General features: G+C 50.4%; 1 protein-coding gene across 2 annotated transcripts in view; it reads left to right on the top strand.

The window, feature by feature from the left end:
- The window catches only part of LRRC75A (leucine rich repeat containing 75A), a 65,703-nt gene that overhangs the window by 10,515 nt on the left and 39,272 nt on the right, over positions 1–15,916 (top strand). For both annotated transcript variants that reach the window (XM_038157710.1, XM_038157712.1), the window contains exon 2: positions 12,102–12,230. In XM_038157710.1, the coding sequence (XP_038013638.1) occupies positions 12,102–12,230 (129 nt within the window). The remainder of the gene's footprint in view (positions 1–12,101; positions 12,231–15,916) is intronic.

Raw genomic sequence — 15,916 nt, 5'->3', positions numbered from 1 at the left:
TTTCTCACGATAAAAATCCAGTCCTTTCCATGGCATTCTTCTCTCTTGCCTTGCTGCTTTAGAACAAAGGTGGCAGCGGCCCCACGAGCTGCCAGGACTCCAGGTTTTCCTGGATTTTAGGATGTGTGCATCCCTGTAAAGGCCCTGGGTGCCTCGTAAACAACAGGGGCCGTGGGTGTGCGGCATCCAGCACGGCCCTGCTCCCACGTGGGGACCAGCTGCTGGAGCTGTACCACTTCCAGGCAGGAATTCCTGGCATTTCTTGGCAGGAGAAAACATCCCAAAGCTGACTTTCCAGTCCATGGCACTGGTCATTCAGTGGAAAGGCTGAGCTGTAAAACAGGAGCAGCTTTGGTGCTTCTCCCGAGCTCTCCATGCCCAGCTTGGTTTTCCTTCTGGTTTCCTTCCCATCCCATTGGTGTCCAGAGGAGGAGGATGGAGAATCTGGCAGGGTCAGCCTTGCACCAGAGCAAGTTTTGGCTGTGATAAACTTCTCCATCCTTTTTTAGATGTAAAGCAGTTCTCAGAGGGGATGAACTCCCTGAAATGTGGTGAGGAATCTCTCCTTGGGGTGCTTTCATCTCTTGCCCATCAGCTGCTGTTCTCCACCAACACAAATAAATCAGGCTAACTCCTTTCCTGAAAGAAAATAAATCAGCTAAACTCTTCTCCTGAAATATCTTTTTTTTTTTTAAAAGACCTTTTAGTTTTGCCTCATCGCATAAATCAACTTTATTTTTCAAAAGGACTTGTGTTTGCTTGTGTGCCCTCCCTTTGGAGGAGGGCAAAGATACAGGAGCCTGGAATATTCCCAAAGGCAGGAATACAGTGCCATTCCCACAGGCTGAGATCATTCCATTGATTGCAGGAGGATGGGAATGACATTGTGCAAAATCCTGGTGGGACCCAGCCCTGAGCAAGCTCCCCTGGCTGTTCCAGCTCTGACTGACCCATCCCAGAGCCAGCAGAGAAATGCTGGAATCCCCATCCCTGGAGGGGTTTGTGGGATGTGGGAACATGGTTTAGTGGTGGGTTCGTGGTCAGACTTGAGCTTTTCCACCCTAAATAATTCCAGAATTCTTTACCAGGGAAAAGCTTCTCTACTCCTCATTTTTCAGAGGGAATGGAGCAGAAGGGCTGAGCATCCCTCTGGCGAGGGGAAAGGGAAGCAGGGAATTCCCAAGAACAGGAATGAAGTGCACAGAAGTGGCAGGGACACAAGGAGCAGCTGCTCCTTATCTCTTCCTGAGCAGGCACATCAGGGAAGATAAAGTAAAAAGGGAAAAGATAACACAGATTGAGTCAGCCTGGCTCTCAGAGGGAGGTTTTTCCAACCTATTTATTTGTCACTGGTGATTTTAGACCAGCCTCTGGGTCTTCAGAGAAAACCAAGGTTTTTTCTTCCTGTTTCATGCCTTGCAAAAGGAAATCTTTCTTCCAGCCATTAATTTCTGGCATTTCTTGGCACGGGAAGAAGGTCCCAAGGCAGGTTTGGTGTCACTGTGGGCTAAACACCACCCCATGGCTCACCCACATCTCGTGTGTGTGAGGCTGGAGGTGTCTGATTCAGCACCCACCAGTGGCTCCTCCACTTTAAACCCAGCTCGAGGTCTGTATTAGTCATGTTTTAATGGTATTGAACTCAGCTGCTCGTGGCCGTTTGAGGAGTTCCAGCCCAGGGCTGTGGATGTCTCGGTGGGACCGGAGCAGGGAAGGGGAGGCTCAGCACAATGAGCTCATCCTGGCTTTCCTCTTGCTCAGCTCATCATCCTGCATCAGGTTTCAGGGATTATTCAGCCCCGTGGTTGTATCTGGGAAACGAGATTAAGGATTTGGTGCCGTGTCCTGAAAGTTCCTGGGGTTCTTCTTGCTCTGCTGTTACCTTGGGGAGGAGCTGCTGGCGTAAAAAATATCAGTGCTGGCTGTTTTGGAGTTGGAAAATCAGTGTTCTGGGCTTGCAATGCCACAACTGGGAGCAGGAGCTGCAAGCCACAGACTGTTCTGGCACCCGTGGCAATATCCTGTGGCCACAGCATTCCATGGGACCCAGCTGAGCGCTCCCAGGAAGGCTCAGCCAGCCCTGGGGAAGCAGGAGGGATTAGCAGGGTGCTCTGTTACCCATGGCATTCCAGGCTTCTCCCTGGGGACACTTCCTGGGCTGGTGTCACGTTGTAGGGAATGAAGGGAATATCCCAGGGCACGGAGACAGGGATGCGTTGCTGATATTCCTGCTCTGGAGCTGCTCCCTGCCTTGCTCCTGGGTGTCCCTTGGTGCTCACCCCGACTGTCAGGGCTGGGTAGAAGCCCCAGATGGAAGGAAACTCCTAATCCTGCACTGAGCTCTGCACAGCAGTGGGAGCAGCAGCTTTGCCATGGATCCTCTCCTGCAAAGCGAGCTCCAGGTGTGGTTTCCATCACCCAGCTCGTGGCTCCTTCTCCTCCTGGGGCCACAGATCCATCACAGGCTCCACTTCCCCGGCAGAAGCTCCCTGGGCCAAGGTTTGTTTTGTGTCTCACCCTCCCGAGCTGCTCTGGCATCTCCACTGGGAAATGGAATATCAACAAGAGCAGTTTAATGGCCCTGGCTGTCAAACAAAGGAGAAATATTTGGATTTGGGGGTGGGGGGGGGCGGATGGACACCTTTTATTGCTGAAAGCAGGATGTGATGGTGCCTGTCCCAGCAGGAAGGATGTTCCTGCTTCTCCTTGCCTGCTGTGGGGGTCCTGTGGGTTTGGGGGTGCAGAGAGCAGCCCTTTCCCCCACAGGGGACCCAGACCCCACAAACAGAAAAGCAGAAAAGCTTTTCTGTGTCTGTGTGGTTTTTATTACCTGTGTCTGTTCAGCACCCCCAGCGAAACCTGGGGAGGATTTCCCTTCTCAGCCAAGCACAGAGGCTCTCAGGCCATTTTTGGGTTAATCTGTCACATCTCTGGGGCTCAGGACCAGCCGCCACCACCCCCTGGCCTTTCTGGAGCCTGGTGTGTGGTGAAATAAAGAGAATTTTAATGGCACTTACTGGAAATGTTTGCTGGCTCTGGAGGACAGAGCACTCTCGGTCAGCCCAGCCTGTGTCCCCTGGGATCTCATTCCCTGATTTTGTGCAAAATGCCTCTTCCACTGCTCACTTGAGCTGCACCTCACTCTGGGCTGTCCCAGTCCTTCCCTGGGAAGGGAACTGGGTGGAGGAAAGAAATTTTGCTTAACGAAAACCTGCATGAAGCACTCTGCTAATCCAACCCTTTGGCTCCAGTGGGATTTAAACATGTGCTTGTAGTTAATCAGGTATTTAAGTGGTTTTCTGACTTGGCAAGCCTGAGGAGATACCCCAGAGGAGAAGGAGAGCAGGGCTGTGGCTTCCCAGCTGAAAGGGTTTGGAAGTGGGGGTGTTGAGGGCAGCAGTGCCGGTTTGGGGGGGTGGGTTTAGCTTTCTGTGACTCAGTTTCTCCTTTTGGTCAGGGGGATGCTCTCTGCAGGGAGCTGTGAGGCACCAAAGGTGCCCCAAAAGGCAGTGGGTTGGTGAAACAGGATGAGCTGGGGTCAGTGTTTGTCAGTAAATTCACCTGAGCTGGCAGTGGAGGGCACAGGAAAGGTCCTGCCAGGGGCTGCTGAGCTCCAGACCTGGCACATCCTGGACAGGAGACAGCCAGGGGGAGACCAGAGGGGTTGAGAAAGGATTTTAAGGGAAATCATCCCCCCTCACTCTTGGAAAAGCTGCTTGGGGAGCCCCCAGCCAGGTGTGGGGCTGCTCAGGAGAGGTTTCATGGAGTGTGAGGGAGATTTTCCCTTGGCTCATGGATTTCACCCCTGAGCAGGGAGGTTTTCCCACCTCAATCTGATTTTCTTGCTGGGTATTTCTGCTGGGATTGCTCTGGAATTCGTCTCCACTTAACCACCCAGCATCACAGCACTGATGTTATTATGCAAAGTGTAGATTATTTAACCACACAAGGTTTTTTTTATTTATTGATTTGACGTTGCTTTGAATCCCATTACAGGAATCTGCTTTATTAATGGACTTTGTCCATGCTGGAGATTAACTGGGGGTGCTGGATTTGCAAATGAAAGAATTGGAATTCATGTTGTCCATATTAATTACTTGGGTGATGCTGGCTTCCTTGGGGAAACCTTTCTTTTTATTCCACTCCTGTTGCTTTGTCTTAATTCAGAAAATGAGTTTGGTGCTGTGGGATTGGGTTGGTTTTTCTCCTTTGCTGGAATTCCCTTTTAACAGCTGGGAAGGTACTGAGTGGTTTCATGGAATAGGCTGCTCCTGAGGATAAATTTAATGCAAAAAAGGGTCAGGGAGCTTTTATTTCAATGTTTCGTTCAACCCTACTTCCTCCTCTTTTGCTTTGTGCTAAAATCTCTCTGTATCTTGTTCCTTCTGAATATTTACCTACAAAATCTCCTAATTCCTGCAGTGACACTCAGCCAGATTCTTGTTCTGAGTAATTCCACTCTCTTTGCTGGTAAAAATCCAGGGATATGCCTGGATTTTGGTATGTGCAGGTATTGCTATTGATCCAAACCCATTTCTTCCCTGTGCTACTCCCACCCAGGCTCCTGCAATGATGTAAAGGGCCAAAAAAAAAAAAAAAAAAAAAAAAAAAGGTTTGGCATGATTTTATGGGAGTCAGCTGCAATTTGTTCACTTAAATTGTCTTTTTGTCATGCTTGCATTATTCCACAGCAGCCAGCTTGGAGAGTTAATTGAATATTTGTGTCTCTCAAAGATGCCTTCAATTACTTCCATTGAATAACTCTGGGAGAGAGCTGTGATGAGGAATCACTGATGCTTATTTTCTGTATCAGAAATATCTGAGGCTTTATTCCAGCACCTATTAAAGGACGCCAAAACATTCCTAGAGTCTCCCACCCCGAAATTCCATCCTTTTGAAGCAGAGTTTAGCATCCATTGAGCATTAACAATGCATCCCTCCATGGCTAATGCAATAATAATCAGCTCAGGCCTTGGAAGTGGGAGCAGCTTTCAGAGAGCAGTTCTTGGGTTGCAGCCTCTCATTGTGTGTGCAGGAGTGGATTGATTTCTGCTGGGTCCAGGAGGCTTCCAGGTGAGGCAGGAACGTCATTATTGATGCTGCAGGTTCTGGGGGAGGGTGTGGGAGTGTTTCCCAGGGCTGGGCATCAAAACAAAACCCCTGGGTAGCTGTGGGCAATCCCCACCTCAGGATTTTTGGCTGCATTGATCAATCCCCCAATATTTTCAGCTTTTTTTTTTCCCATTGTTGGATTGCAACAGCTCTGCTGGCTGAGGAGGGCAAGGGGAGCCATCAAAAGCAACATTTTTGGAGTGGATAAAAAAGCAAATGTGTTGTTTCAAGTGAGATTTGCAATTCTTTCTGTTTCTTCCTGCTCCTGGGAACAGCAGGTCAGGATGGGCTCAGAGAGGGCTTTTAACCTGCTGTACATCAGGAGAGCCACGCTGGCCTCCTCCTGAAGCCTCTGCTGGTGACAGCTGCTGGGCCAAGAGCATAAATCCTGATTGCTTCCTAAGCAGAGCCTGCTTTAGAATTAATGGCAGAGCCTGGCAGCTCATGCAGGGTTGTGTTAGCTGTGAGGGGAGGGTGATTTGGAGAAGGTGCCTGGATTAGAGCAGTGAGAGGGGAGGACTCCCAGTGTCTCATTTGCTCTGTTAGACCAGGGCTGAGCTTTCCTGCATCCTGCATCCCATCAGCCAAAGCTCAGCTCTAGCAGGATCCCGTGTCCTGTCCCAGGCACAATCCCTGACAGCAGCTGGGGACCATCTGGCCCAGCTGCAGAGCATCTGTTCTGCCATGCAGGGCTTTCCACAGCCAAATCCTGCTCCTTGCCTTGCTGGGATCTGTTCCTTCTTCCCTCCCAATTCCCCTGAACTCTGAACCTTCATCACCTGTGAGACCCCTGCCCCTTCCCCAGTGTTTAATAGGAGTGGTGACACCAGAGTCACCTGGGGAAGGACAGGGGGTGGCAGGAGGGACAGGCAGCACCAGCCTTGGTGCTGGTTGATTCATCACTGAGCCTGGGCCATCTGGGTGAGGCTTTTTGGACTCTTTTCCCAGCAGAGATGTTTGCAGGGATGTGCAGAGCTGGGGTGTCTGGCTCATGGAATGCTGCACGTGGGGGTGAGGAGCAGCCTGCACCAAGGGCTCAGTGTTGATCCAACAACTCCCACCAGCTGGAGGGGGTGTGGGGAGCCTGGTCTGGGATTCCAAGCAGGGAATTGTGTGATTGGAATGCTGCTCTTGTCCCAGGAGCTGCTCACTTGCTGCAAGCCCAGGCAGCATTGAGAGCATCCCCTCTCTCTCAGGCAGTGGAAACGATGAGGGTGAGTGATTCCTCCCCATCTGACAGTGCCATCCTCTGCTTGTGAATCTCTTCCCCTTTCCTGCAAGGATCCCAGTTCTGCTTTTCTCTTTTGTTCCTGTAAATACTTATTTTAGGGTTGTTTGTGGATTTACTGCTTGTGAGGGCAGAGCTGCACACACAAATAAAAATCTTTAGTGGCCATCAGGCATCTCCTGTCACCTCCCAAGGACAAGAGTTGTCTGAGCCTTGGGTTACTTCTGAAAAAAACCAGGGGGTACTGAAGCAAATCATAAAAATCTAACTAATATGGATGGGTGATCAGCTGCAGAACAGATGGGGCTGATTTGGGCTGGGAGAGGAGGCAGGAAAACCACGCAGAGCTCCGTGCTCGCTGTGCTGGGAAACAAAGGTGAGAGCAGCACGAGGGGGATTTTCCTGCTCCAGTTGCCTCAACATTGAGTGTCTAGCATCAGCTAATTAGAGGGGCTGTTCTTGGCAGGTAAATGAGAGAGACAAGCTCGTCCAGGGACTGAGTCAGCCCAGCTGTCTCCGAGCAGGATGAATCACCACCCTCATATGAATTGACAGCACACTGAGCTTAGGTGGCAGCTCTGGCTCCTTCCCTGACAGGAGATAACAGGCAGCCTGTCCTCCAAGTCCATTTTCCAGCAGAGATCCAGAAAGCTTTTGCAAGTGAAAATAAGTTGGTTTTTTTTTTTTTTTTGCAGCTGGGATCTGGCAGCACAATGTGGGTGAGGCTGGCTGATCCTGGGAATCAGCCCCATGCTGGGGCAGAGTTCCTCTGCAGCCCTGAGAGCTACTGGTCACAGGGCAAAAGGGATGAGAAATTGAGAAATTGATGAAGATTATGAGAATTGATGAAGTTCTGCTCCTGACCTGTGGTTTGGATACTCCAGGCAGCACCCGGGATGCTCCAGGAAGCTCTTAGGGCAGACACACGAGGATGGAAGTGACAGATTTGATTAAACTGGTTATATTTTCATTTAGTGCTTCACTGCAGAGCTGTGAAGGGGAGGCCCAGCAGCCAGACTGGAGTTAACAGGGTGGGTGTTGTGCAGGGCTGATGCATGAACCTTTTCCTTTGGGTTTTAGCCAGGAATGTGTGGGCTCTGGGTGGAGCTGAGGGGGTGGGAGAGTGACCCCTCAGCTGTGCTTTGCTCAAATCCTCCTTGACCTGCAGCTTGTTCTGCCTCTTCCCCTTGCAGGAGGAAAACTTTGTGGCATTGCTCTCCTTGGGAGGGCTCTAAAGAGTCTCTTGTGCCTCTGGGCTGAGCCTGCTGGCAGGCTGGGCTGTCACCCATCCGTCTGGGAGCAGCAGGAATAAGTGACAAGTGCCACCAGGAGCCATCTGGTGCAGGCTCTGCATGACCAGCAGGATCCTGGCTTGGGGCTGGAGCCCCAGCTGGAGCCCCAGCCCCAGGCTTGGATGGAAAACCAGGATTTGGGCAGCTCCTGCTGCTTTAGGAGGGATGAGTGGATGAGATTTGGTGAGCTCAAGGCAGAGTTGGGTTTAAGGCAGTGGTGGATGGGAATTGCTGGAGCTGTTCAAAGCAAATCCTGGAGTCACCTTACCCAAACTGAACTTCCAAGCTTTTCCTGGGATCCCAGTGGCTCTGTAAATCAGCAGAGCTGAGGCCATCCTCCTTAAACATCCACAGGCACTCTCCTGAAGAAATGTTAACTGTGATCTGGCCAAATTCCAGTTGGAGTCATTGCCTTTGCCTGGCAGTATGAAATAAAAGAGCATTTTTCTGCAAATCTCCTATTCTCTGTTGTTTATTATCTGGCTGGCAGCATCACATCTCTGCCCATTAATCCATCTCTCCAAGTTCCTCCAATTCCAGCCTCCTGGAGGGGGTTCAAGCTGCCACCATTTATTATTTGAGTCAGTCTGCCAGGGAAATATTTGCTCCTTCCCTGAAGCATCAACTCCTTTCTTTCTCTGCACCCTCGGTGCTTGAATGAGCCATTTGTGGCTCCCAAACTGATATTAACTCTGTGAAACAGAATATTTAAACTCTGATTTTACTCCAGGCTGGTGGGTTGGACATGAAATCTGCAGAAGCAGTTGCTGGTTTGTGTGGAGGTTCCCAGGGTGGCTTTTGGGATGCCCCATGCAGGTGTGCTGAGCTCCCAAAGGCTGCCTGCCCTCCTCAGAAGTGCAAATTTGATCATCTCTGTGTGGCTGAGGGCTGTTTTTTTTTGTCCCAAAATATGTTGTGACATCATTACCTTTGGGGTGCTTTACTCTTCTCTCAACCAGAAATTGATTCCTGCCTTTAAAATCTTTTTGGGGCAGAGTAGGAGGAAGTGGTTGGATTTTCCTCACAGGACACAGGTTGTGTCCAACATCCAGAAAAACACGGGGCTGAGTCACATCCCAGCCCTCTGTCTGAGCTGACCTCCCTCCCCACACTAATCCCACCTGCTGGAATCATTTTTCCCAGATAACTTGGAGCAGATGATGCATGGAACACTGAATTAATCCTTCCTTGCCTCAGTGCCTGACTCTTGTTTACAACACCAACCTCCCTGCTTGGAAATTCAGGATGCTGCCCTGAATTTAGTGGAGATAAAGGAGTTTTGGAAGAGGTGCTGGCCAAACCAGCAGCTCTTGGGATATTTGTGAGCAGCTGTGATGAGGTTTTTTTTTTTTGCACAGGAACCTCATTTGGGCAGCAGTAACTCGGTGTTAGTGAAAACAACAACAGCAGAAGCTGCTTTCTCAATGACTCCTCACAGGGACCTGCTGCATTTTCCCCTAATTACAATTCAATTTGCAGTGATAAATAGTTTAATAAGCAAAAATGGGCTTGGCTGTGGTTGGTTATGGCTCCGTGTGGCTTGGGGGATGCTGGGACTCGTGGAAACACAACTTGGAGCTTCCAAAGGCTGGGAGCTGCAGTTTTGGACAGCAGAAAGGAATAAGAAGTTGTTTTTCACGAGGGAAAGAAAAGCTGGGGCTGCAGCTCCCAGATGTTTGCCTTGGGTGATGTTGGCCTGCAGAGTGATGGGTGAGCTCTGAGTTCTGGGGGAAAAGAGCTGGTTTTGTGGGTTCTGCTGCAAACAACAGGTTGGGCACAGCATCCCTGTGCCTCTCACTGGGCTTGGGGTTTTCTTTTCAAAAATAATTGGGTTTTTTTTTATATCTTTCATGGCTGTGGCTGGGGAATTTCTATTGCTGGCTGCTGGAGGAACACGTTACATTTTTTTCTGCTGGATTTTTGGATAGAAATTTCAAATTCACCCCTCAAAGTGGGGTAGGTGGTTGGGGATTTTTTTTTGTGGTTTTGTTGTTTTTTTTTTTTAAACTGATAGCTTTACACTGCTAGACTTGCAGAACCCTGCTCCTGTGGAGGCTCAGCTGGTTGGTGGCAGGAAGTTTTCCTTCCAGTGGATAAGGATGGATCAGTGGTTTGGCTTTCAGCTTCCTAAAGCTGGAAACAAACGGGATAAACTGCAGAGAAGTCATGGGGGATTTCTGTTTGAAAATTCCCCTTTTTCCTGCAGAGATGCTCCCATTTTCCTGCCACACCTGAACAAAGCACCCCAGAGTTCAGGGGTTTAGATCCACTCCTGAGCACTCCTTCAAATCTGCCCTGAGAGAGAACAGATTGCCTGGCTCATAAATCTCATCACTTTAAACCCTTATTGATTTGAAATCTGCCCTTGCCATGCAGGTAAAACCCCCTGGGAAAAAGGAACGTGGTGAAAAAAAGTGACTGGAGCCAGATGCTGGGCGTTTCTGCAAAGCCAGTGATGGGTGATTTGCTGCTGACAGCATGAACTGGTGTTAAGTTATTAAATTGCAGATGAGCTCATCACTTGGCCTCGAACAAGTTTCAGCCTTCAGAGGCTTTAAAATATTGTGTGTGGTGGAAAAGAGACAACGCTGGTGTGGCAGAGAGGTTTGGGGAGCAGCTGAGAAAGACATCTGTGCCTCAAGAATGTGAGTACCAGGAGGCAGGAGGGAACGCTCCATGTGGAAAATGTAAAGTTCTCCCAGGAGAGAGGAGGAGAAATTCTCTGATTTATGAGCTGGACTTTTTCATTTTAGCTGAGGAGAAAACGGTGAAGAGTTTTGAGTTGCTTGAGGGGCAAGATGCTGAGCCTGGTTTGATGCTGAGAGGTCCCAGTGAGTTGTCCCAAGTCCCCAGATTGGCTGTCTGGTAGTGCCTGGTGTTTGCCATAGATCATGGACCAAATCCAGCTTTTATCTGATGTTTGCTTAATCCTAATGCTGAGCTTCACCAAACTGGGAAGGTGACATCCATGCTGCTGTTTGGTGCTTCTCTCCCTGGAAGAAAGGGAGTTTCCTCTGAGCATCTCCCTCCACAATTCTATTTCTTCTTCTTCTTGCAAAGGAGCCCAGGCTCTCTCCACACTGAGATTTATTTTTTTTTTTTAAGAACAAAAATAACAATTTGTATAAATTTGTAAATAGTAGTTTGTATAATATAATATATATAATTTGTATAATATAATTTTTATAGGTTGTAAATAGTAATTTGTCAGAAGCCGTGGGACAGACCAGAAATCAGTTTGGCCACTTGATTTTCCCAACTGGGCAGCCTCACACGTGTGTGTTTTTTAACTGCCTCGGCCCTTTTTTTTTACTAAATAACCTGTTTGCAGTCAAGGAGTTGGTGTTAACTCAGGCAGTGCTGCGGGGCTGATCCTAAAAATACCAAGGAAACCAGTGGGATAAACACTTGTCACCTCGTTTGTGGCCTGAGCTGTAATTGCTGTAATGTGAGATCCCTCGGGCTGCTGTGTCTGAAGGCACAATGGATTTTTTTTTTAAAGCGTAGATGTTTATTTTCAACCTGTCTGAAATCACAGAGCATCCACACCTACAAGCAGTGTGCTTTCCCATGGGGTTTTTGGGGCTGGAGCATCTCTGAGCTCAGGACAAGCTTTTATTTATTGCACGGTGCCAAAGTGTTATTGGCTTGTGTTTGCCAGGAGGAAATTCTTTGTGCCGGGTGCCACCAGCTCCATGGGAAGTAAAAGAAGTTCAAAAAGGAATAAAAAGATTATTTGGGTGTTATGCACATGAATATATTTGAGGTGAAAGGAGCACCCTGTGTATAACCCTTCCCCTCCCCATCCCTGTGCACTGATGTATTCCATACGGGGAGTTCTCTGCTAAAATTCCTCAAATTATCCAGTCTAAGAAATCCAAACCATAGAAATCAGCCTTGGAGGGGAGCTCAGGAGGTCTGGCCCATGCCTGGGGCAGGATCAGCAACACCTGAACTGCTCCTGACACATCTTGTCCAGTCTTCCACTCCTTCCCAGTCAGTCTAACCCAGCATTTTGCTCTTCCCTCTCTCCAGTCCATCCTCCTGTTGCAGTGCTGCAGTTTTAGGCTCGTTCCTCCCGCCCTGTGCAGCCCCAGAACTCCTCCAGTGCTGCGTTTATTCTGCAGTTGCAGCTCTGTGTGGCGCTCTCCGGGGTCATCCTGGATTTTATCCTGTTGCAAGGGTGTCATTGACCCAGTGGGTTTATGAGGCTGATCCTGCAGCCCTAAAGCCTCTTTGCAGAGCAGGTGAAGGCCGGGAGTGCAGCTTCCCTCAAGGTGACACAAGGTGTCCCTTCCTTCTCTTTGTCACCAAAACTGCATGAAGAACAAGAACCCTCCAACAGCGTTTTCAGTGGGAGCTGCTGGGGATCATTTCCTCCTTGGCTCCTCCTCCAGTGGGGGCTGACTTTAAGAACCACTGGCTTTTCTCTCCCAGCTAACCTTGCTCCTTTGCCCTGTTTCCTGCAGGATTTAGGGATGGAGTCCACCTCTCTGGATGATGTCCTCTACCGTTACGCCAGCTTCCGAAACCTGGTGGATCCCATCACCCACGACCTCATCATCAGCCTGGCAAGATACATCCACTGCCCCAAACCAGTAGGTGCCACGGTCTCCTCACGCTCTGGGGCTCTGCTGCCTTGGCAAACCGGGAATGTGGAGTGCCAGGGGAAAATCCTCCCAGTTCTGGGTGGGTCTGGACCAAGAGGATCACGTTTTCCAGCTGAACGAGTGATGTTTGGCCAATGTTGGTGCTCCTTTTGGCTTGTGTGTGGCAAGGGATCATCCATGGGTGGATGGACCTGCAGGCACCACTCTCCTGTATTTGCTGCTAATAACGGGTCTTTAATTTCCTGTGAGGGTGTCTCAAGGGATGGAGTCATTCACTGCTGCTTCTTGTGGATGTTTTACTCAGTTATAGCCTCCACCAGTGTTTGAAAAGGAGGGAAATTGCTTTTTTATTTAAGAATGTACAGATTTCTTTCATGTTGTGAGGCAAAGCCACAAAGGTGCTGCTTGGGCTGGGTCTGCCTGGGCTGTGGTGTGAGTCTGACTCTGAAGGGCTTCACAAAACTCTCTGCCCTCAGTAAAAGGTGTTGGGAAGGGTGGAGGGGACAGCAGGGACCTGAATCTCTACCTCCAGAGACCAAGGATGGCTGTCCATGTCCTACAGCGTGAGATCGAGATGGAGCCACACCCCTGTGCTGTGCAGGGACATCCATGGATCCCTTTTCCTGTGGAGAAGAAGATCCTTTCCTTCCTCCTCCCCCATGAGCTGGGAAAGTGGAGAAAGCTGCTCTCGTGCCGGGCGCGTTTCCAGGCGGAGAGGCCCCGTTCCCCTGCTGAGGCTGTCCTTTTCCAGAGCACTGTGACTAAGCTGGTTTCTCCTCCTGAGGGTGAGCCATGGGAGGAGAGCTCTGTATTCCCCATAAAAACACCCCGAGGCCACTCCTGGGCCTGGAGCTGCTCCAGTGCCGAGCTCCTGCTCTCCCTTGTGCCCCTGCAGGTTTCTTTTGGCACCAAAGGCTGTGGAGGAGGCAGTGCCAGGGTAAGCAGGGAGATGCAGAGTCCTGGTTCCTCTGCTCAGCCCTGTGAGGCACATCTGGACAGCTGTGTCCAGTTCTGGGCTCCTCAGGACACGGAGAGCTCCTGGAGTGGGGCCAGAGCAGGGGGACAACGAGGATGAAGGGACTGGAGCATCTCTGGCAAGGAAAAGCTGAGGGAGCTGGAGCTGTTCAGCCTGGAGAGGAGATGCTGAGAGGGGCCCTCATTGCTGGCTGTCCCTGTGTGCAGGGACCCAGCAACAGGACAGGAGGAACGGGCAGGAACTGATGCCCAGGAAGCTCCACCTGAAAATGAGGAAGAATTTCTTCCCTCTGCAGGCAAGAGCTGGAGCAGATTGTCCAGAGGGGGTGTGGAGAGTGGAGCCTTCCTTCTCTGGAGAGATCCCAGAGCTGTCTGGACACCATCCTGTGCCATGTGCTGGGAAATCTGGGCCTTCCAGCCTGACCATCCTGGGACTGTGTGCTGGCAAAACCCCAAATGAATCAGCCTGTGCAGCACTGAGGCTCTTGCTCTGCAGGAGATGCTTTCTGGATGCCCTTGGTGCTCTCCACACCCTTTGCACGGCTCAAAGCACCACACCAGGGAGGGAGGGAGGGATGGATGGATGGATGGATGGATGGATGGGTGTTCCCTTGGAGAGGGAAGCAGGAGTTGTGCAGGTGACAGAGAAGAACTCCAGCAGCAGCAGGGCTGTGCTGCAGCTCCTCATTCGTGGCTTTGCCTTGCTCAAGTTTGGGTGCTGTGCTTTAAACCCTTTTTTTTTGGCAGCTGAGTGAAAAGTAACTTCATCCCAGTGTTTCGTGGTGGTTTCCTGAGATACTGATGTTCTGTGAGTCCCCGGAAAGTTGCATGCTTTAGTCACCAGGGTTATTTTCCAGCTCCCAGCCCTCTCTTCCCTCAGACTTACTTCACTTTGACAGAGGCTTGGCACGATGTGTGAGAGCAGGAGAACACTCAGGGCCAGGAGTGCTGCAGAAGTTTTGGCTTCTGCTCTGCATCCAGTGCCACAAATATACATAAATATATATGTTGAGGCAGCTGGGAGCTTGTCCTTATCCATCCAGGGGTGGATGGAGCTGACCTGGACCCCCGTCCCTGTTACCCTTCTCTTTGAAACATGTCCCTGCTCAGGGTTATGGGGTCCTGCTTCCCTCCTCCCTCCTGGAGAGGCTCTCCTGACTCTCTGTACATTGCTTTTTTCACTCAGCTTCTATTTATACCATTCTTAGCTTAAAGGTGACCCCTTGGTCTCTCCTCTGAGCTAAAATAAAAGTTGAATCGTTTTTCCAAGCCCTGGGTAAACACGGCCTGAGTCTGTAGGGCCAGGAAGAACTGGCCTGGGCTCCCCAGCGTGGCTCTGGAGCTCAGGGGATGCTGATTCCAGCCAGCAAACCCAAACCAAAAGCTGTAACTTGTGCTGGAGGAGGCTGGAGTGCTGTGAAGGAGGAATTTGGGAGGTGGAAATGTTTGGGTGAGCTTTGTGTGGGTGTCCAGGCAGTGGTGCAGGGCTGCATTGCTGCTCCCAGGCTCTGCTGAGGTCCCAGCCTGGCCCATGGGTTGGGGTGTGGAAGGAGCCAAGGAAAAACTTCTTTCCAGATCCTTTGGAAGTCAGGGGTTGGATCTGGTCCCATTACAGACGTGCTTAATGCTGCTCAAGGAAACCCAGGTCCTGGAGTGCAGCTCTTGTCACCTTTGGGGTTCCTGAGGCCTCGGAAGGGGCAGATTTGCTGTTCAGGAAACTCAGATTGTGCAGGAAGTTTTCCAGCAGGGAAAGGGGGATCAAAGACATCTGAACAAGTGTTTCCTCTCCCATAGCCAGTCTTTTATCTCCCTGCCTCTCTCCTCGTGGGAAAAGTTCCTTGGAGAGCAGCTCAGCTCCAAAGCCACTTCCCAAAACCCAGTGCCAGGAATCAGTGGCTGCTGCCCTCAGGATGACATCTGCCTGTCCCCATGGCCAGGAGAAGGGGACAAAACACCCCAGCAAAGCCATGTGCTGTGGGATGGAGCAGCCAGGAGGCCCCAAATCTCCTGCAGCTGCTCTGGTTTGCAGTGAGAAGGAGCTGAAAACACAAACTTTGAGTAAGGAGCGAAGGGCCCCCGTGAAAAATTCACAGCTCTCTGTGCCAGCAGGGATATCTGGCCATGAACTGTTGGAAAATTAAAGCAATTCCTTTTTTTCCACACACCAAAGCCACGTGTATGGATGACTGATGGCTGTGATAGGGAGTGAGTCAGGCTTCCCTCCAGCTTGAGGGCTTGTTGGATTTGGGATAAGCACTGAGGGAAAGGGAAAGTGGAGCCTTGGGCGAGGCTGGTCTGGGGCTTGTGCCCTTGTGCTGTTTCACTGCAACCCCTGGGATGTACCTGGCAGCTTCTCCAAGCCCTGAAGGCTGCCCAGAGTGAGATTTTGGCTTTGCTGATCCCCATCCTGCTGCTTTGTGGCAGGGCAAGGCTGGCAGAGCAGCTTAGCAAAGCCCCATCCCAAAATCCAGCTTTGCCTGGCCATTCTCCTGCAGCTCCTGGGCAGCAGCTCCTCCAGGTCTCAGGTGGAAGATGTGACCCTGTTCAAACACAGGGGAGTGGATTTGGACAAATATCTCAGTTTGGGATTGAGATAATTCCCTGTTGTGTGCAACAGGGAACATCATCCTCATCTTCCCCACTGAAATTCAAGATAAAAGGGGACAGGGAGAGTTTTTTAAAGCTCTTCTAAGCAGCTG

This window comes from Motacilla alba, chromosome 19 (genome assembly GCF_015832195.1).
Source record: "Motacilla alba alba isolate MOTALB_02 chromosome 19, Motacilla_alba_V1.0_pri, whole genome shotgun sequence".
Lineage (NCBI taxonomy): Eukaryota > Metazoa > Chordata > Aves > Passeriformes > Motacillidae > Motacilla > Motacilla alba.
The sequence above is the reverse complement of the archived record's forward strand: the minus strand, read 5'-3'. Positions and strand labels throughout refer to the sequence as shown.